General features: G+C 34.6%; 1 protein-coding gene across 5 annotated transcripts; it reads right to left on the bottom strand.

Annotated features, from left to right (window-relative positions):
- Positions 1–476: 476 nt before the first annotated feature.
- Positions 477–21903, bottom strand: LOC107908740 (protein SHOOT GRAVITROPISM 6). 5 transcript variants are annotated; one of them, XM_041100823.1, is made up of 51 exons: positions 21498–21903; positions 21311–21401; positions 21169–21223; positions 20946–21077; positions 20358–20429; positions 18229–18319; positions 18016–18111; positions 17448–17526; positions 17282–17345; positions 16809–16912; positions 16565–16670; positions 15610–15699; positions 15401–15478; positions 15146–15213; positions 14973–15072; positions 14756–14878; positions 14322–14411; positions 14126–14191; positions 13850–13948; positions 13658–13732; positions 13117–13176; positions 12511–12600; positions 11495–11616; positions 10369–10498; positions 10215–10294; positions 9852–9987; positions 9399–9480; positions 8914–9059; positions 8673–8753; positions 8467–8567; positions 7299–7537; positions 7110–7219; positions 6786–6914; positions 6591–6665; positions 6371–6504; positions 6179–6251; positions 5902–6033; positions 5150–5331; positions 4945–5067; positions 4769–4829; positions 4571–4666; positions 4365–4465; positions 4106–4211; positions 3823–3936; positions 3613–3687; positions 2209–2307; positions 1792–1863; positions 1604–1689; positions 1428–1518; positions 1086–1193; positions 477–995 (listed from the first exon to the last, which is right to left on the bottom strand). In XM_041100823.1, the coding sequence occupies exons 1-51, from the start codon at positions 21538–21540 to the stop codon at positions 837–839; spliced, it is 5115 nt and encodes a 1704-aa protein (XP_040956757.1). In that variant the 5' UTR covers positions 21541–21903; the 3' UTR covers positions 477–836. The 5 variants fall into 5 exon arrangements, with proteins under 5 accessions (XP_040956757.1, XP_016691488.2, XP_040956758.1 ...); XM_016835999.2 differs by having other exon boundaries at positions 1428–1521; positions 21498–21895; XM_041100824.1 differs by lacking the exon at positions 14756–14878 and having other exon boundaries at positions 1428–1521; positions 21498–21895.
- Positions 21904–22451: the final 548 nt, after the last annotated feature.

Here is a 22451-nt window from a genome sequence, read left to right as displayed (position 1 = left end):
TGTACATATTGACATTTATTAATTTATTACGTAAAAATTGCAACTGTGGATACTTTCGAAGTACAAAACTGTTAAATTATAGATCAACTATTTAATGACAAAGTTTAACAATATTGCTAAATTAGCCTAATGATCAAATAAAGAGACTAACTTAATAATTTTGAGAACTTATAAAAAAAACTTTCTAATTTTGGTGAAAATCATAATTAGACAGAAAAATAGAATATTAAGAAACAATACCTTAAAAATGCAATACATAGATGAACAAATTACTAAGGGTGGGTTTGGATGGGCGATTGGGTGCGGTGCGATGCGTTTAGCTTACTTTTTGTTTCACACTACAGTATCGCTACAGTATCTAATCTCACCGCCACCGCTATTTTTACACTAACTGCAGATAAACGCACCGCCCATCCAAACTCACCCTAAGAACGTAAAACCAAGAATTTCGGCCCTCCCAACTTCTCTCATCCCCATTTTTAACTTTTATTTATTATTTTATAATTCGAAAAATTGTTTTACCGAACAAAGCAATTTTAAAAAGTCTCCCTTTCGACCACCCAACGTAAAATGCAAATTCTAGGATTATTAATGTTACAAAAACATTTACAATTACATCTAATTTTACAAACCTCACAACATTAAAACCATGACTGAACCTAACTTAAATTACAACATTTCACTCGAAACCCCACTCCGCATATCAGCAAATCAGTTGACCTCTTAGGAACCCTTCAACATTGACCATACCAACTTGCTTAGGCATGGCTCAAAGTACATCATACTGATACAGTGAACTGACTTGATAACTCTTCCTTGTAAGAGCATGGACGCAATTATGATCCCTTTCTGGCAGAGTCAGCTTGATCAAGTCGAGCTGCTCTCCAGGAAATCAAATTAGTTGATTTTAGTAATAAACTGAAAGCTAAAGAGCTTCTAGCTCTAACCACCGCATCTGCCGACCGACTCATCTTGCCAACCAACATTCCAAGCACCTAAATCACAATAAACATTTTTTAAGCATGCGTTCCCTAGAACTGTAATGACAGTAATAATTTAATGGCAGGAATATTTCATAATATAACCTGTGCATGGTAAAGAGCCAAAATGCTCGGATCATCCGAAAGCGAGAGAATGCTGCTGGAAACATAAATAGCATTTGCTTGGATTATTGGCCATGGCGCATTCAAAGCCTGCATTACCAAGAACTATGTTAGTATTTTCCAGTTTCCATGATTTATCCCATTTAGCTAAAACCATGCACATAAGCCAGCAATCGATGTTAGTCGAGGGAAAATCATATAGCCACCAATTTAGATTGCAAGACTTTTAAGAAAAACTTAATTGCATTGTAGCCGTTAAAGAAATTATCCAGTGAGTAATATTTTAGGGAATATATATGTAGTTCTATCAAGCATAGTGCAAACCTGTATGGTTGATGCCATGAAAGTATCAACTCTGGAAGAAAGATGCTGCACAAACTGCCTTGTAAAATCTCTTACGAAGTCCTCGTAAGCACTTCTGAAAGGAGGCAAGATATATTTCACAATAAGGAAATAAGAAAGCCATATGTTACTTTATTTCAAGGTTCATGATTGCATACCGATGGTCAGAGTTAATCCTATGTGAATCAAATAAAGCCAGCAACCCTTCTATCTCCATTAAAGGGGCAAACCGCTTCAGGGTGTTCTATTTTAAAAAGTAGATAAATAAAAAGAAAATATATCAATTAGAAAGAAGCATTCTTAATAAGTTTCATGCAAAAAGGGGCATTGATAGGTAATCACTTACACGGCAGGCATGTCTAACAGCAAGGTCATCATCATGTAGGTGGAGGATCAAGCGTGGGAGTGTAGCATGAATCTGGAAGGATTAGTTTGATGAGATGTTAAATGGTGAAAAAACTCATTAATTTTCTACTTCATGTTCAACGTATCAAATGAAGTAGGTATTCAAAATAAAAGGATAACATGAACATGTAACACGGAAGGATCCTTTTGACATGTAATTAGAATAAAAAGCATTTATTGAGTCAGATGGTTGGACTGATAAGATTAGGTTACTTTACTCGGCATGGTCTTGTACTGACATTGGAACAGTTATATAATCTCTGATGATGGCGACACACTGAGTAGATAAAGAAAGACATGACCTTTTTCTTCTAGAAAAGGTATTATGTTGTTCTGTGACTTCTGATAAGTCAACTACCTGCTCAAGAAAAGCATCTTTATGTGCCCCAATTCCATAGTTGCTAAGTGCTCCAAATGCTGCAAAGGCATCAGCCCGCATCTTTACATTCATGGATATCTGTATAAGAAAAAAGGCATTGGCCATCATTAACCAAATGCAGCTTAACACCAAGAGTAAATTAACAACTGGAATTGTTCTGCGCGCAGGAGTGTGGGTGCATATTTTAATAATAAGGAGATTATGCAAGAACAAAGACATCAAGAATAACCAATAATCAGTCATAAATAAAAATTCTAGAACAAGGGCATCTTATCTTAGGATATAAAGACCCTTAGCAATCAAGTTACAACAATTAAGACTATACAAGCCTTTATCAAAGGAGATATGATATCCAGTCTATCCAAGTGGACTTCAAAGTTTAGTTTCACTGGATAGGTAGTCGAGTTTTAACCTCATTATGTACCTTTCAAAGTTTGTGTAAACTTTTGTCATGTACAGAAATAACTTTCTTTGATTTCCATTTGTGGACCTAAACCTAAGAGAACTGTCCATGCAGGCATGCTGGACAACCACTGGGAACGAAATTCTTCAAGGTCAGTCTTAGTAACAAGAATTTACAAAACCACTCAAAACTCCACTTGACATTTCCAAGTTATTTGCTTTTGAAATTAAAAACAAATAAACAAACAAGGGAATAAATAATCTAAAATACTAATATATTTCTGGACCAGGACAGACGGGGCTCAGCCACAAACTCAATATCTATGAGCCAGCCCTAATTTTACAAGGCCTAATAAGTGTCAAAAACAGCAAAACGTCCAGGCTTATGGACTAGACTGTTCTTGATTAGGTCTAGTTTGGATTTTCCATGTATTCATAGAATAAGTAGACCTGTATGTTGTCATAATATGGATATAAAATTTCTTCCTAATAATGTATGATATCCAAGCAAATCCAGGTGTATCTTTAAGCACTCTTGAGTCTTGATCTAATAGAAGAATAATGCCATCCCATTTGCATTTGTCATCAATGTCAAATCTTGGAAATCATGGATTAATCATTAATGCTAATAAACTAGCCCATCAAATCGAACCCTAGAAATTTAAGGGTCCATGAAAGATTTTGAAAACAAAAACAACATCAACATCTTCTCCATCCAGCGTGCAAGGGTAGTGGCATATGAGAAGGGAAAAGATACAAACACCAAATATCGAAGGGTTGTTGCATTAGTTTCAGGTTAAATCAGATCGGTAACATACAATTGTATTTGTAATAAATACGGAAGGGTTGTTGCATTACCCCAATCTCTTCTAACACATAACTAAGCAAGGTAAATTGAGTTGCCTGTCCTAAAGTGATGCAAAAATCTAATGTCTAATTAACTTGGCCATAATAAAATATAGTAAATGCAAGGGAATGCACCTGTAGATTGCGAAGCCGAACAGACAAATTAAGTAAAATGGGTTCAACAGCATCTTTGGGGGATGTCTCAAGAATCTACAAAAAGTTAGAAGTTCAAATAATAATACATAATGGAGTATAAGAGACAAATTGAAAGATTACATATTATCTGGTACAAAAACATACAAAAAGTGAGTCACACACCATAAGAAGAAAGAATGGACAAATTACCATGAGTAAGCATGAAACAGCAGTTAGTTGCACTGATTCATCCAAATCATCAAGCAATGCTAATATTACACCAAGAACTTGAGTTGTATGCCGATAGATATGAACAGATGGGATCTGCCATAGACACAAAAACTCATACCTTCAAAGGGCATACATAAAGTGAAATAATACAACCGGACAAACATTAAAGTGGCAACAGAAATTAAGAAAGAAGTCAATGTGTGTAACTGCAATTTGTTACTAAATAGCAAACTTAAAATCGCATGAGTATCCTATTCTATACCTTCACCAATCCTCGTAGACAAAGGCATCTAACTGTTGGAGATTCATCAGAGACATGTCTGCACAACACTTCCACCATCTCCTCCAATGTGGAGCTGAACCCGCTACTGCAATTGAAATTAGCACATAACAATTCTTTCAAGTAATGACAATAATGATGCCAGGCATGATTATGACAGCAATAACAATAAGAAAAGAAAAAAAAAAGGAATACAAGTACAAAATAGCAATAACTTTCAATGATAGACCAAAATTCATACCTGTAGCAAACAAACTCTGATAATGCAGCAGCAGCAGCTTCCCGTTGAAAGTTCTCTTGAAGATTCAATGATTTCGTGAAAATCTTACATAGATTCTCAACCTGTAGAGTTGGTTACAATGTTGGCAAATATTTTTCTTTCAGTATTCCATCAGCATCAGTCAAAAAGAGTGTCGTAAAGAGAAAATATCAATTGGACAGTATTACCTCTTTTGGTCTCTTCATAGAAATGCAGCCAGCTAAATTTCCAATAAGATTAATCCACTTTTCCTTTTCATTTTGCTCGCTATCTCTAGCCAAAATCTGAAGACAGTATTTAGTTTTGTTGTAACTTTGTACTAATATGTGAAATCTTTTTCATTGTTCAAGCAGTATCAGATACTAGTATTATCCAAAAGTTTTTACCTTCCCCATTTCAAGGTCTCCAACACATTCACAGAAGGCCTGAAATGCAGTTAAAAGTGCACTGCAGTAGAGAATGAAAATGATCTCTTTTATTTATTTTTTAACAGAACAACAGATTCCAGCTGACAGATACATTTGTGAAAAATAATATGTATATAAATATATAGGAGTCTTACCGTAGTGGCTCATGTTGACCAGAATTAGCTAGACCATGACACTTTCCAAATTGCAGTATAAGTGCAGCAAGAACTGAAGAGTACCTCTGTTCAACAGCTCTCTTTCCAACTTTACCGCCACCCCTGCAATCAAGATGAAACATCAAAAAACTCAGGAGACCATAAAAGTAAGATAAATTCCAATGAGTACAATTGATCAACATACCTGAAGAAGGCGGTGAGAGCAAAAATAGCAGCTTGCAGAATATCATCTGCTAACTGAGTTTCAGAAAGAAGAATAGAGTTTTCTCCTTTTCCTGGATCACTTTTAGTGACACGAGTCTGATTAAGTACAGAGATCAGATGCTCCAGGAACAGAACTGACAGCACTATATGTTGTGAAAATGCCTATTCAAATTAAGAAAAAGTCAAAAACTGAAGGAATAAAATGATAGCCGTCAATAAATAAGGCAAAAGGAAAAGGAACAAAAGTAAAGCATGATAATATATAATAGTGAAATGTAGATTTTCACATTTGATACTCAATCAATTGATTGAAAAGGAACAAAATGGAAATGTTGGTGATGGACCAGTAACTTCATTCTTCATAGAGTATATTCTTTTTTTTTTTCAAAAAGCACCTAAAAACTTATCATTCATAAATCTGAAAGCAAGATTTCGATGAACAGGAGACTATCTTGTCAGCAAGCCAATTATTGACTTTCCAGTCAGAAACAAAATGAACCATGTTGAACCATAACTTCTACAGAAATCCACAATTTAAAGAGGATTAGGAAACTAAAGAACTACTGGTGTGTCAATCTAGCAAAGAACTGCCATTGCATTCAAAAGTCCTTATACATACCCACGTTAGCCTACTTGCTTATCACAACACCAGAACACAACCTAGAACATATGTTGTCCATTTCTAGGAGAAATCCAGATAATACAGGAATAATTTACTAAAGGGGGACTCACATGGAATGCATCTTGCATTGACCAGCCACCACGTAGCCTAGATATATCTTTCGTGACAATATCCCTTGCAGCAGCAGTCAACACTTCATTGAAAACAACTTTTTCATTTGTGTTCTCAGATAGAGAGGATATCTAAAGGTACTTAAGGATACACAGTGTCACCAGAAAAAAATAAAAAGAAACTCAGTTGATTCTGCAGGCAACAACAATGATCAAACAGGAGAATTAACATCAGCGAGGCTAGTAAAGTTAAACAAAAATAAAAGTAAAAGGATACAGCTCCAAGAACTTCTAAACGTAATTGCTTCTCAGTAACATGCCCTGCAGCTGACAGCAAAGATTGAGCAGTCCTGCAGAGAGACTTGATCAACCATACTTCAAGAGACAATTACTCGCCCCTCTATTATAAGAGTATACAATTAATGAGCTAATTAAAGGTGCATTTTCTTGTTTGATAAAAGCAAAAAACCTTGAGATATTAGCTTCACTCAGCTCAGCCCCTCTCTTTGTCACAAACTCTATAACAGCTAGAATGGCCCCTTCAGCTGACTGCTTGATCCTGTTGCAAATTGCTGGCATGCAACCATGCAGGGTGTCTACAAGCTGCAAGTAATAATCAAGAACAACTACTTCTGCTTAGTTTGAAAGCATTTATATTTGAGACAAGCAAACAGAAAGATAAATCTCACCTCATCCTTTGTCAAAAGAATACAGACAGAAGCGACAATTCTGTTAAAAACCTCTGAGGGATCAATTGAAGAATCCTGAAAACACATACAAAATTAAAATTATAGTGTCATAGGTTCATCTTTCTGTTTGTTCAAGGGGAAAGATAGGACGAACAAAATTTAAAATAAAGCCATAGTTGCTCAGAATAAGCATACACTTCTCAAGATGGCTATTACGTCCTCAAGGGAAGATAAAGCACCATAGCATAACTCAATATCACCACCAACACTAGAACCAAGAGGCTTTGGAAGTGAAAGAGAGATGCTGAACAGTTGATCAAGAATCTAGTCAGAGAAAAAAAGTATTAAATCCTTCTCATTTTTCTGTAGAAATTAAATGCTAACATGTCATATACATGTTAATAAAAAATAAATAATTTTACTGGGACTGGAAACTTCATATTTAAATGACAATTCCAAAAACAAAAAAAAAAATCATATTTAAATTATACCAATCCTTTCCCTATAAAAATTTAATACCTGAGCGGAAAGTTTTCTAACTTCAGAATCAGTATCTGCACAGCGTGGAAGATACATTATGACTCTATCTCCCAAAGACACAGCTTCACGACTCGGAGATACAAATGCCGCTGGAAGTTAAAGAGAAGAACTTAACAAGATTACCAAGAGGCATGAAAGATTTGCAAAATATCAAGGCAGGCTACTTACATGGTAAGTTGGAAAAGTTTCCATGCAGAGTACGATCAATTTGCTTGCTGTGTGTGCAACTCCCACGACAGCCTAATGCACAATAGCCACTAACACAGAGCATTCGGAACTTGACAAGCATCTCATATACTGCGAGACAACCTCTTCTTCTTTGATAATCCATATGTGAAGAAACATATTGATCAATTTGTCTTAATATGTGCAATAGCTGCTCGGCTCGGCTTCTTCCATCCTCTCCACTAATTGTTTCACAGATTTCCAGTTAGCACAGCCGTGAATCATAAATCAATTCATACATGCAAAGAAGTAGAAAATTTGTAAACAAGGATTAAATTAAGATTTTAGCAGACGGACTCAGTTCCTAACATCTTCACCAACCCAATAGCTTTTGATATTGCAGTCAAACATAGGTGGTAACTAGCAGGAAGTTCTAAATAGTGGAACAAGTTAGCAAAGTAGCTAAGCTATTACAGGGTTAACAAGGTTTTTCTTTCATGTCTCAGATATGTGCATGGGTCTGTTCTCCATCTACCCTTGAAGGCCCCCCTACATGCATTATTGAGGCAAGGAATAAAACAAACCCCACTGACATGATTAATCTCTATAACTGGAGACAAACCTACGTTCAAAGTACATGATCATAGGATTAGGGTCACAGAACAAATAGTTTCTTAACCATTGAAAGCCCTTGGATACCTAAAGAAAATTTTAATCTTTCAAAGGAAAATTTGATATCCTTTCGTCGGAAATGGAACTTAATACACATGTAATAACCTGCTGCAATAATTACACCTCAGGTTTCTAGTGTGAACAAAAAAGCGAGTTTTCAGATATAAGCAATTGAACCTCAATGGAAACATATAATCAGTGATTTTACACTTCAGGTCATCACCAAGCCACAATAGAAACACAAAGGGTTCGTTTAGAACACCAGTAGAAGCACCACCTGTATGCTTATGGTATTTTTTTCCCATGTTCTATATATATAGTGTCACATTATTTAAGTAGTCTAGGAGCGCCAATACCATCTACACAATCAACATGACTTGATTAAGTTCTAGCAATCAATTATGATTTCATAAATCAAAGAAATATTCTCCAACTACATAATAAATCTTACACAACTAATACAGGAAAAAAAAAACTCAAAACCATATTTCCATAATACCTTGTGAGAAGAATGGCACATAGGAGAGTGATAAGGTTATCAATAAGGGGATTGATAACATCAATTGGATCATTTGGCAAAGCAAAGAACCCCAAAGTAGCCTGTGTAAATATTTTCAGACATATTCATGGCTCCAAGTAAGAAAAACTATGGAACAACATTTACATTGCTACTGAGATTAACAAAAATAAACTGAAAAGATATACCTTCATAACACGATTTCTTGTTTCAATAGTCAACTTTGGCTCCACTGAAACCAAGGTGGTACAGGCATTCAAAGCAAGAGCCTAGAGAAGAATCCATAAGCAGAAAAGATGTAATAAATACAACTCATCACAAAATCGGTTGAGATAATAGACAATAAATATGACTCATCAAAATATCAGTTGAGGTAATAGGAAACAAATACAACTGCATCATACTGCAGCCATTAGAGCAATAAAATACCTGGGTGCGCAGAAGTTCAAGACTGGAATCAGCAAAATCATCACTTTCATCTCGACCCATTAAAGTTAAAATATAGTCAAGCAACTGGTCTCTTCTTTTCAGTGGGAATGGTGCACCATTTTCGGCAGCATTAATGACAGCACGACCTGCATGAACAGTGGGTTATATCAACATTACAAATTTTAATATCAGAACAACTAATTTCTTATCAACATATTAAGTATGACAGGTGAATATATTTCCTAGCAGTTTTATATCTCCAATTCATCCAACCAGCAGTAATCAATACATGACATCTTCCCAACCTCTATTTCCTCATGAATCATCAAGAAAAAGTATTGAAAACAAGCTCTTAGGACCTTCCTTCTACCTCTAATAGAAGTACATTGCTATTATACGGTTCAAGCCCTACGCAACCTAAAATCTTATGGACACCAATTTACTCCAGGTTTTGAACTCGCTAGTAAAATACTATTTCAACAAACCTAGTAAATCAATAGCTGTAATAACAGCCTGCTTTGCTGTAGGGTGACGTACATGAAGAAGCTTTGAAAGCATGTTTGTCCCCTGCAAGGATGAGACCTATTAATCACCTTACATATCATATAAAATGACGGCACAGGAAGCACAATGAAAAGAGTTGTAATTTCTAATGGGCATAATACAAATTCAACAATCTATAATGCAGATAGGTATAACACAATGAAAATAACAATTCAGTCACAAATTGGGATATGTATCAGGGAGCAACACATGCGATGGGATGAATCCAGTACCCACCATATATTAATGGTTTTCAAGCATGCAGCTTGAAAGCTATTAAATACGAATGAATTAGTGCTTAATTGATAAAGGAGGCTAAACATCTAAAAGTGATGAACATATATAAATACAGAATTCAGAGAATTATAAGGAGGCCAAAAGTTAAGATTCCTTACAACAAGGGCATCTATTCTAGCCTCAATAACCATTGAGGGAGCATATCTTGCAGCATATCCATACATCAGAGCTAAAGCAGCATGTACATCATCAGATTCTTCTGTTCTATAACTTTCAGAGAATAATGATAAAAACCTGCAGTAGGTAAGCCTCAGACTTCAGAACAAAGTCTTTTAGAATGCACACAACCTTAAAACTTACAAATTCAGTTTCAGAACATGCAAAGGATTACATATAAGGTAAACAAATAATATAAGCAAAGCCAAAGTTTAAAGAGAAAGTGCATGAAGTGTTAGAATCTACATATAAGCCAAATATCACAAAATAGTGTTGCAAATGGAAGGTGGATGTAAGCACCAAACCTTTGGAATATGCTTTGACCAACATTATCTAGAATGTTTTTCAGCTTATCCAACACCGTATCCAAGTGGGATGCTGCAACCTGAAAGCACAAAAATTAAAACAATAGACATGCAAAAAATAATAATAAAAGAAAAGAAAAAGCCTCAAGTCTACCAATCCAATGGCTTTTGCTAAACCAAGCCGGTTGGTGGGAATAGTAATATTAGCCTGCTTGTACATCCAGTCGATCTTTCCACGAACATAAGCCCTATCATTAACTTTCTGAAGAAGAATACCAAGGCATCTGCAACACAGATTGCAAAAAGAAAAGAAAGAAAATCAGAGGGTTCCGAATTTCGCCTGGCCTTTGCTTCTACAAAGGAGAAAGGATGTGAACTTCGGGGAATCCATACCAAATGAATTACCTCAGAAACTCAACATCAGATGCTAGCAATATTTTAAGTGGAAGGTCATTGTTAGTTGCTAGTTATTGAAATTGCTGGAACTTTAGTAAGAGGAAAGAGAAACATAAAGCTCATGACAAGTACAGTGAATCAAATTAGTAGATAGTAGACTTAATTCCAGGGAACTGTCAGTAACTTCAACAAGATGCTTCTAGCAATTGCAAACAAAACTAACACTTCAAATTGCCTTACAAAATAGTTTTGGTTGATGAGATGACAGGCTCAGTGAGTCAATAATGAAAGGAGATTCCACTCCTGAATAAGAAACACTACATAGCAAAAAACCCTGGCTCAGGCTGTTGCAAATTTTCTGTTGCATATTTCAATCCTAGAATGTGCTGAAGAGAGGTGGCCAAGTCTCGATTAAAACCAGAGCTCACTCACCTACAATGCCCATATCTCATACATATGTATGTTAACAAACAACTTCCTGGAAATCATCTCAGTTCTATAATTTTCTTCTGTGGCTGCTAGAGTAAGGAAAATTGTAACTCTGAATGCAAAAGTTCGGCTAAAATGTAAGCACACACTCAAAATCCAAAAGTATGCGTGTCTATAGGAAATAATGTACGCCTTTCAGAAGCATTAAAATTTAACAAGCAATTTTTTTTTTTTTTTTACTTAAAGCGGCATACTTATAAAACTATAACAAATCATTTCCTTCCTCTAAGCAAACAATATAATATACCCCTTCCTTTCCATTGTTTCTTCTTCTTAAGGAACCCCAAACACTATATAATATTACCCTCTCCATTCCTCTATTCTACTTTTCATCTGTACCTTCTCTTCTCTCCCTCAATTTTTGTGATTCAAGAAAGAAAAATTCAAACTAATACCGGTGAAGGAGTGCTGAATGTTCATTATCAGGTGTATAAAGTGCATATTGCTTGGTAAAAGCATTTCCCAGAGAAATCACCCAATCAATGTCTTGAATCACATCCAAAGATTCTGCAAGAAACTGCAACACAAGCAGAATGAGATAGTTATAATGGTACTTAGCACATCAGGAGGAACTAATAGTTCTCCCGGCTGTGGAATTGCTATATTGCAATCAAGAGAAAATTTCATTTCTCATTCAAATGTGAAAAAGCATGTGACCGAATATAGAGAAAATTCCATTTCCCAATGTCAAAAATAAAGTTCTCTACAGGACATGTTCATGTTAGAGGTGATCATGGGCCGGGGGCCCGCCCAAAATATGGGAGGTTCGGGTAAAAATATAGGCCCGAAATATGGATTTGGGCAAAAAACGAGGCCCGTTTGCCTCGGGCAAAAATTTTTGGCCCGGCCCCGGCCCGAATATAATAAATATATATTTTAAAATAAATTTCTCATTTCCCCTCCCCATTTCCCATTTCCCTAAGCTCTTCCCTCCTTTTTTTATTTTTATTTTAAAATTTTTAATTTTTATATTTCAAATTTTAAAATTTAATTTTAATTATTAGTATTGTTAAATTTGTTGATATGATATTTCATGGGCAAGGGTTCTACTCTAAAATAAAAATAAAAATTCTTTTTTTAACTCTTTATAATTTATAAAATTTTAAAATAGTAATGGTAAAATTACACTTTGCCCCTCAAACGATAAAAAAAGTTAATGTAATCTTTTAAAAATTATAAAAATATAGGCTATTGAAATGGTAAAATCATTTTTTTCTATCATAAAAAAAAGGGCCGGGCTCGGGCTTAGTATTTTTCCTGGGCCGGGCCTGGACAAAATTTTAGGCCCATATTTTGGGCCCGGGCCCGGAAGCAGCCCAGCCCATGATCACCTCTAGTTCATGTGACCAAGCAATATAGAGGCTGATACGAGGACTAAATACATGAATGATTTATTAGTTGGAAACCTTACATTGATTATCATGTCATCCCAGGTCTCTTGATAGGAAGGATCCAGCTTTAGATCTTCTGGGTCACTAACATATGCCTTCATTTTTGGAATCTAGAGCTTCCCGAAGATAAGAATCAATTAGCAGTAGAGCATGCTTGCTATTGTTGAATTAGGAAACATGCATTTGGCATCAATGAGTACACAAGGAATAGAACTATACAGAACGAACTTGAAGCAACAAAGCATTGATCTAACTCCTGACTGAGCTTTTTACTCAAATAATTACTCTTTTTTAATCTTTATATATCTAATATGCTGAACAATATGCTGATACATTTTAGAGCATTTTAGAAGCTTTGATGATAAAATAAGCATCAGTGTAGCCAGAAACCTATAAATGGAACTGTCACCCTATTTAAGTGTTTTAAGTTTTAGTTGCTGTCAAAATTTTAACAGTTTAATTACTCAGTAGCACATATGAAAAATTTTCACACATGTATACTTTCATCCTTTTTAATTCCTTTAAAACATTACATGCACTGTTATGATTTTGGTTCTTGTAAAAAGAATAAAAATTCAACTCAAACATAAACTTTAACTCAATTCTTCTCCTAAATAAGGGTCTACCTCATCTTGCCAAAACAAGTTGATGTTCCTTGGAAACATAGGTGCCAAATAACAGAGGACCTGTAAACAGTTAAACAGTTAAAAATAAGAAGACAGAACCACCATTGGTCTAAGAATGCTAATCCGTTAGCCACACAATACCTCTAAAAATCAAATCTTCTGATTTGAACACCAGTTGTACAGTTTCAATTCAACCACACACGCACAGAAAAAAACACCATTTAGATTTACATGCATTGAGCTTTACGTTGTTCAACTCCTATTCTTTTCAAGTATATTTTCCTAGAAAGACGGCTCAAAGCACAGCCATTACAAGTGATACAAAAAATTGGAGGCCACATGAAAGAAGAGAAATTCAATGCTTGCTTAACTATTTTATAAAAAGTTTAAATAATCCTATTCCAAGTAGAAAACTCTTCCAATCCAACAGGCTGATATTCCAAATTGAATATGAGCAATTAGTTCCATATCTTTAAAATTGCTTCAACTTGTCAATGTCCGATAAGTAATATAAGCTAATTCAAGTATCATATATGCTTACTGTCAGAATCTGAGTAGCCCGCTGCTCCCTCACCAAAGGATTGTGCAAAAGAACCACCAAACGTGCAAACAGCTCCTGAATTTTAAATAGGATCTAAGTGATTTAGTTTCATATTGTTAATGGAGTTTGCTTAACACATATATTTGAGAACAAAGCAATCTTATAAGACATTATATGGATAACCATAATTACCTCAGGGTTTGGAATATCACTACGATCTTTACAGTCATCAAGCATATTATTGTTATAAGAAGATCTATGTCTGCATAATTCCGCAATGCATCTGCATACCTGAGTAGCAGCATAAACAAAAACCAGTCATTAAAATCACTAAATTCAGTCCATAATAATATCAAAGGTGTGCAAGAAAAATAGAGTGTCAATGTAAAGAAAAAAACGACACAAAAGCATGTACTGCAAGAAAAATAAAATGTCTGAGGACTTGAAATTTTTTAAGATGCATCTCACCATGGCAACTGCACCAGTATAATCCCGTGGAATAATCATCTTCAATAGAAAAGGCCAAAGAACATGCTGCATAAAGACTAGATGTCAATTAAAGATAACTTTTTGCAGTTAACTTTGTTCATAAGAACTTTTGCAGTCAACTTTGTTCATAAGAACAGTCAAGAGATGTTTAACGGTTGAAGAAGGAATTCTATACCTCCATTTCAGGAATCGTGATAGTTAGAAGAAGAAGACCTTTTTCACATATTGCTCTTAATTCGGTTGGACAAATTAATCCTACCTTTGCCTGAGAAAACAATAACACGATAAATAATACCATTACTTGTACGTTATCACACTTTAAATGATCCCTGATAATGTTTCCAAGTAAAATATGGCAATTAATGGTCAAATTTGACCGTTTGACTGATCAACAACTAGAGTTTATGATGGCATGAACTTACTTCACTTCACAAGATGTTCATTCAATTTATTGACATTAATGTATTGTCTTTCCTTCAAATCCAGTATATCTATTTTTTTTTTCTTTTCAAAAAACAATCAGCATTTGACACACTTAATTGTCACATTTGTAAAGTAAAACATCAAATTTGTTTTGCCGTAGTGAGTACAGCTAGACCCACAGTTTACCTGGGACCTTTCAAGATCAATTCTATCCTGTTCTGATAAAGCACAGTGGCGTACAAGATATTCGACAAACAACTCTGCAGTTGGCCCAACTAAGTAACAATGTGAAGCCATCACCACAATCAACTACCATGAAAGTAACGGGACAAAAAACAGTAAGATTAAGACCATATATTTTGATTGATAGAATGATAAGATAAAAAACCACCTAACAACATACCTCGGAGAGAGCCTTCCGAATGCCTAAGCTTTGCTCATCTAGCAAGGACTTCACAGCATCCACTAGCAATGGCCTCTTATTGTGCCAAGCTTCAGATGACCTTAATGGAATTGCGAGTAAGTTGTGAAACATAACTAATAAACAAAACTATAAGACAAAATAAAGAAATAAACCTGGGCAAAAGATGCTTCAAAACACAGAGTGCACCAAAAGTTAAAGGCTCTTCCTTTAATCTGCATTTCTGGTTAAAAAAAAGTACGTCAAAACATTAATTAGCTATTACCACGATTCAGAAAACAAACTAGATCTTTTAACTGAACAAACAATGAAATAAAACAGCAAAATCATTGATACTGTATCAATATAAATTGCCACTTTCCCAATGATACAAACTTCCCGGACCAAAAATGAAGTATTTATTTACTCACATTCAGAAGAAAGGAAAACAAATCCTCGGGGTATATAGAGCCAACAGTCAAAAAGCAGCGCTGTACTTCATTGTATGTCTGCAACACAAAGTATAAAAACTTATGATGTGGAAAAAGAAATGGAATAGCAAGTAGAAGAAATAAAACTTGTTGTGTTCAAGTAATAAGTATTAATAGCAGCAAAAGATGGCCTTGCAGTGATTAATAACCTTCAGTCCCACAGAAAAATCTGAGTGCTCTTTGCCATCATTATCCATGCAGATGACAGGGAGGAGTGTTGATAATATAACTGTGAGCTCCTGCAAAGGACAACATAAAAATATCCTTCAAGAGGAAAATGCCCATATGGTACATGCAAAAAAAAAAATAATAATAATAATAGTGGAACAGAAGAAGGGAAAAAAAGGAAAGGGTGGAATGGCAACAAATCAGTGATACACAACAACTAATAATCCACTCCTGTTTTCATCTTAGGCATTAGGGAAAATCTAAAATTGAGACCAGTGATTAAACCCACGTGCTTATCATAGAGGCTATATAATAGGGCAAGAACTGAGAGAAAAAGCAACAAAAATATAACATAAGCTCTCTTACAGTGTTATGGAATCCAATCTAAAAGTAATTTGCCACCAAACCAAAATTAAACCAATATTAGATAACACCACTTAATACTTTCAAAAGTTTTTCCTTTTTAAAAAATAAATATTACACTTCATCTTCTGATATTGATAAAAAAAAAAGAAGCCATTTTTAATAACAGCTGAAAGGGTGGGTAACATCCAAGAAAGGTCAAAGAATGGAAGAAGAAGAAGAAGACTGACTAGTCCTCATAGTAACAGACGGACAAACCTCTCTTTAGCTAGCATCTATATTCATCACTGAGAGAAAAAAGAAATATTCCAGCATAGTTTAAATATATTTTCCAAATATAGGACACTCCATTGATTCTGCCAAGCCAAATCATTGCTTTTAGGAGAAAAAGGAAGCAACAAGATATAATTCTTGAAGTTCTTATACCATATCTAAGAAGAATTATGATGTTACACTAGAAAGCATTGAAAGTTTTTGCATAAGAAAACAGTAATTAAATGTTAATAGCAATGAGAAAATATTAATGTAAGCAAATACAAGTAAACAATAACAGAAGGGTGATAAGGGCTTTACCTCAAATTCAAGCAAAGGAGGGCCTGTCTCCGAAAGTAAGGAAACATTTAGGAGATTATAGAGACTAGAGGTTGCAATAAGTGCAATATCTTGATCCTTTTTACACCTGATTAAAAGAAAAAGACATTATAGTCCATGTTGATGTCCAAGTTTAAAAATATATGAAGTTTGTTTGGTTGTAAATATCATTTGTGCAAACTGTAAAACTCTACAAGCAACTCCAAAGACTAAATTTGAATCTTACAACTCCAATATAGTAGGGATAAGCCTTGGTAAAGCTGTCTTTAATTGCGTGCGGGTGATAAGACCAACCATTTGGCCTAATGCTTCCACAGATGATACTCGAACCTAATTCAAATAAGAATATAGTCAACAGCAACAGACTTGCTTTATATCCAAAAACAGGATGCAACAAGACAGAACATTTAGATCATTAACAAACAAAAGTAAAACACATATAAGTGATAGGTTTGATATATTTTTCATGCATAAGTAATTTTCTTAAAGAAGTTTGCAGTCTTAGCATAATTTATAAGTGTTCCTTTTTTCCTCTTGGTTGAACACAGGAATTAAGAAAAAAACAAGGGAGTATAACCCAGTATGTGGAGGGTTTTTCCAAAATGAAGTAACAATAAGAACATGATAACATTATATTAATATCTATAATTTAGGTTTTTAGTATATGAATGTATAAACAACTATCTAGACTTAGCAAACCTTAAGATCTCGTGAACCAGCCCAGACTCTTAACAAAAGTTCAAAAGCAGAGTTCAGAAATGACCTGCGATAAATAAAAGATTTATTTTTAGGCCTTAATTATCAGAAAATTATATAAGGCGTCAAAAAAAATGGCAGCAATGAAATTTGTATTACTATAACTCACATGACATCACCATCAATCAGGGAATTTGAAGGGAAATCAACGTTATATTGCCAGACAGCTTGACACCAGCACTTAAAAGCTAGAATTGTAAGAAGAACATATCATCATGGGTTAGTCTGCTATCAATAGAAGACATGTGAAACATATATCCAAAATTAATCATCTAAGTTAAATGAAAAAAAGAAGGTTGAACATTAAACCAGGAAAACATGGAAAGAGATAAACCAACATAAAGTGAGATAAGTTAATAAACACCGTCAGAAAAAAAAATGGTGTCAAATGAACCGACTCCTTTTGCCAGCTATCTCATATGAGAGAAGAGAATCTTATATAGGTAAACAATTAATTAAATTTCAAACGTACATGAAGGTCATGAAGTTCAAGCTACACAGAAGGGAACTTCAATCAGATTTGAAAGACATAACGAACTATACGAAAATGAAATCAAGATACCAGAAAAGACTGGAACATAAAACAGTAAAAGATTTCAAGAGAAATCAACAAGGTCACTCCATGCTCTTTACCAAAAAACTTAATTTTCTATAAATAAAGAGAGCACGTATATTACCATTTGCAAATATTGGCCGTTGGGCATCTCTAACATTCCCAAGAATAGGCAAAACTCGAGAAAGTACGCCTTTCAAACGCGGAGCGAACTGCAAAGCTTGATTGAATTGAACAAAGAAAAGTACAAAAAATTTTGTTAAACAAAGAAATTGCAACAATCCACAGATTATTTAAGTTCAAAAAAGCAAAAAGAACCACAAAGGTAAGTTATTACCATCAGCAGAAGCAAAGTCTGCAAGTATTTGAATCATAGCCGCCAAAGCTGAGCTTGGCCCTGACAAATGGAGAAATATTTCTTCCATCATCTGCCAAACCAGTATAGACCATGATTATGATTAACTTGAGATGGTTAAGCATGAAATTGAAAAAGAGGAGTAAATAAACTGCACCCCTTTGCCAATCTGTAAGAACTTGAGATGGTCCCCCCACCTCTTCAGATAAACATCATAAACAGGAGAATATTTCAGAAAACTAAAGTAGTAGTGACAACTCTCCAAAAGAGAGTTATAATTTACTAACTTTAGTAGTGATAACTCTCCAAAAGAGAGTTATAATTTACTAACTTTAGTGCATAATTCTGGCTTTTTCTTTAGCATTTTGAGTCATTTTAGTGTTATTTTGTATTTTTTTTTCATTTTAGAATCTATGTATTTTGTGTGTTTTTAGTGTCATTTTAGTATGTTTTTAATGTTCTTTTGTGTGATTTCATTTTAATGCCTTTAGTTAGTGTTTTAATAATTTCAATAGGATACTTGTGAGCTTTAATGTTCATTTTGTAGGTGGAATTCAATAGAGCAATCAAGGAAACAAATGCGCAAGAATGGCTAAGTGACTTGGAGTTCACACTCCAACATCAACATGCACACACCATGCTCTTGGAGCTCATTGTCCTCAACAAGTGTGAGAAGATGGTTTCCACAAGCCATGAACACCATCAAGCCAAGCAACTAGCACATATGCTGAGCAAGGAGCAGCTGAAGAGCCAACATTGGCTGCTCAAAGTCCACACACCAAGGGTGGTGTCCACACACAGTCTAATGACCATTGACATTCCTTGATTGATTTGGTTTTCAGTGAGGCTATATATTGGTCATTTCACCCAGCCTTGATTTCCACTAATAAATAGCCTTGTAATTGAATTGAATTGAATTGTATCAGATTTTGCAGAACTCATTTCTTTTCTTTAGTTTAGATTCAAATTTTAGATCTAGGATTTTGCTCTCAACTTTTCTCTGGTTCTTTAAATTTCCTTTTAGAATTTGTAAACACTTTGAATTTCTTTTGTAATCCACTTCAATTTTAGTAGATTTTCAGTTTTTCTATTGATTGGAGCATTGATTCTTCATTTGGATGAGGAGATCAAGAACTGCCATGGAAGGAGTTATAGCATCCATGGATTTGAGCATTTCTTAACTTTGATCTATCTTTTCCTACTTGATCTCATGTTTTAATGCTTTAGATCATGTTTTCCATTCTTGATCTTGTGTTGATGAGCTAAATTGGTGAGATTGGCTCATTAATTGTGCTTGGGATGAAGGATTGATGTGATTCATTTGATTTAATGGTTGATCTAATCTAGAATTGTGCTTAATCAATTAGGCTCAATATATCTAAGAGTTGACAACCTTTAGGTTTAATTTGGCTAGGGAATAAGCAAGAGCTACCTCGAGTGACTAAATTGGTTAAAGTCAAATATCAAAAGAGTTAGAGTTAATCAGCTTAGAAGCAAGAACTACGGTCATGGGAATGTCTGGTGAGGAATTGAGTCTAAGAGTATCAAGAGAACCTTCGCTTAGGAATCCAAGGACCAACAGAAGTTAGATCCAACCTTGATTTCACTTGAGAATAATTAATTTTGGAGGCCTTAGCCAATTAGTTTGCCAATCATCTTCACACCTTTGGTTAATTCAATTGCCATTTCAATTGTTCTTTAGACATAGCTCCTTTAGTCGTTTTGAAGCCAATGTCTCAAACTCTTAAAGCGGTTGGTGTTAATTTGGAAATGGTCAACTGAGTTAATAATTGAGTTGTCTATTGAATTGACTAGGCACCGTAATTTGTAGTATTCAGTTCTTATATTAGTATCTGATATTACTTGACAACAAAAACAAATATTGAATCTCAAACTCTTTGGGATTTGATTCTCGAAATACTCCATTCAACAGAATTCCTTCCGTTTTATATTACTTGACAACAATTTTGTGCGCTTGCAAGTAATCGAGGGCTTATTTTAGAAAGGTTTTTAATTGAAATATAATTTTTTTGTAAATAATATGCTAGGACCGTCGTTATCAAGTAGCAAAAGTAAAAGAAAAGAGAACTAACTGCAAGCAACAGACTTACAAGGTCAGGCAGATGTGAGCCTATTGCAACAAGCAGACTTGCTGCTGCCCTTTGCCAATCTGCATTGAGTTCCTATATAACAGTGAGCAAAACATGAAAACTATGAATTTTCACCCATGAAAAATAAATTGCCTCAAGAAAGCATGTAAGAATTGGATCACTAAGCAACGTACCAAAGAGAGCAATAGTTTCAGGCAATACTCAATAAATTTATAGTTTCCTAGTGCCCAAGGAGACACCAGATGGTGAATCTTTCATGCAAGCAATAGAAATAAATTAAGGTCCAAGTAATTTTGATCAATAAAAAAGAAGCTACAAAATCCCTTAGAAAGATCATCCACTAATTCAAACATTAACTCAACAATGAGAACAAGCAAAACAATGCGTGAATTTTTGCTCTCATTATACGAAACAGATTTAAAAGCCTAAGAGTCAATCCAAAATTGAACCCCTTACTAAGAAACTGTGCAAAAAGCTGGTATAGCAACCTAATTCGTGCCAAATTCCAGAGAGGTGAGAACATGTTTTCTAGTTCTAAATGTATGCTATCAACTCTACCGCAACAAAAGGAACAAGAAATATACATACCTTGGAGGAGATAATCTCAGCGGTAGCAATTTTGGCAAGCTTGCCAATATAAGAAGCATCAATGTCGTTTTTATCTAAAGCTCGAACTCCGAATGCCATTACTTGAAACACTCCAGCCATATTACCAAATCTCTACAATTAAGTATCCAAAAAATTTAAATTTTAGTTCCAATTCAAAATTTCTAAATCTACGACAAGGGAAAATGAAGAAGACAATTATTACCCTACGGCCGCCTCGAGAAACAGCGGAGCAACAGTCCAGCACCAGAAGAGGATTCCTAATTAGTAATCGAAGTTCAGATTACAGTAAAAAAGAAAGTGAACTATATAAACTTTTTTGAGAAAAAGAAAGAAAAAGAACGTACAAAGGAGAGATGTCTTTAAGAGAAGCCATGGAGGCTTCTCTCACCATGGGAGATTCATCCGCGAGTGATGAGACGAGAACTTGAACGGCCTCTGTTTTTTTTTTTTCAAAAAAACAAAAGAACAATTTATAAGAAAATTAATAGCAGTAGTAATTAAAAAGGGGGGAATACTGAAATTGAAGTGTACCTGGAGCCGGAATTGAGCTCCCGAGGGAGCTCGAAGAAGCCATTGAATTGTGCTTCACCAAAAACAAATATTGAATCGAAAAGAAATTTCCACTTTAGTAATCAGAAAGGGAAAGTGAAATCTTAATAGTTAGTTGTTGTTGTTGTGAATCCGAAACCGGACTGATTTCGTGGCATGTTCCATTTCTGTCCTGTCTTGATTTCTTTCTTTTACCTTTTTTTCAATTTGTTTTCTTCTTCCGATGGCGATTTAGTTTCGTTTTGGTCAAAAAAACCAAATCCAAGCTTGCTCCCTTGCTTAAATATGTGTGATATTTTTTTACCGCTTTTCTTTTGTAAAGATATTTAAGCCTCAATTTTTTTTTTTTACCATTTTCTTCATTAGAGATATTTTTTACTGATAAAGATTTTTTTTTTAAATCTGATATAGCGATTCAGGTTTTGGATTTCTCATCTCATATCTGTAGTTGGAGGTTGAGGAATAATTTTTACAGCTAAAAATATAGTTGTAAAGCAGCAGGAATGTGAGCAAAGGTTGGAGCTAGCTAATGCAAAGCCCAATATACTCTACAACTCTGGTTTGAAACACAATTAGACCGAAGTAGTAGACTAGAAGGTGACTTGGCATTGATTAAATCTATTGTAGAGCAGTGTACAATGCACGTCACTGCTTCATGTGATTACAAGGATGAGATTGTCTGCGAATGTATTTAATAAGGGCATTTTTCAATAACTATTTTTGCTATTGTGATTTTTATTTTTTAGTATTGTTCTGTATTGACGTAGCAGATTTAAACTGCTGCTTGGATGATAGTAGAATTATTTATAAAAAAAAAATGTAACCAAAATTATCACTTATCACCTCTAATTATAAAAAGTTAAAAAATAATTATCTAATTAATCACGTTTATTCCTCTTTAGTCTACTTCTGTTAATTTTCATTACTCGGGTAAGA

This window comes from Gossypium hirsutum, chromosome D09 (assembly GCF_007990345.1).
Source record: "Gossypium hirsutum isolate 1008001.06 chromosome D09, Gossypium_hirsutum_v2.1, whole genome shotgun sequence".
In the NCBI taxonomy this organism is placed as follows: Eukaryota; Viridiplantae; Streptophyta; class Magnoliopsida; order Malvales; family Malvaceae; genus Gossypium; species Gossypium hirsutum.
Note: the sequence above shows the minus strand (reverse complement) of the source record. Positions and strands in the feature narration are given on the sequence as shown.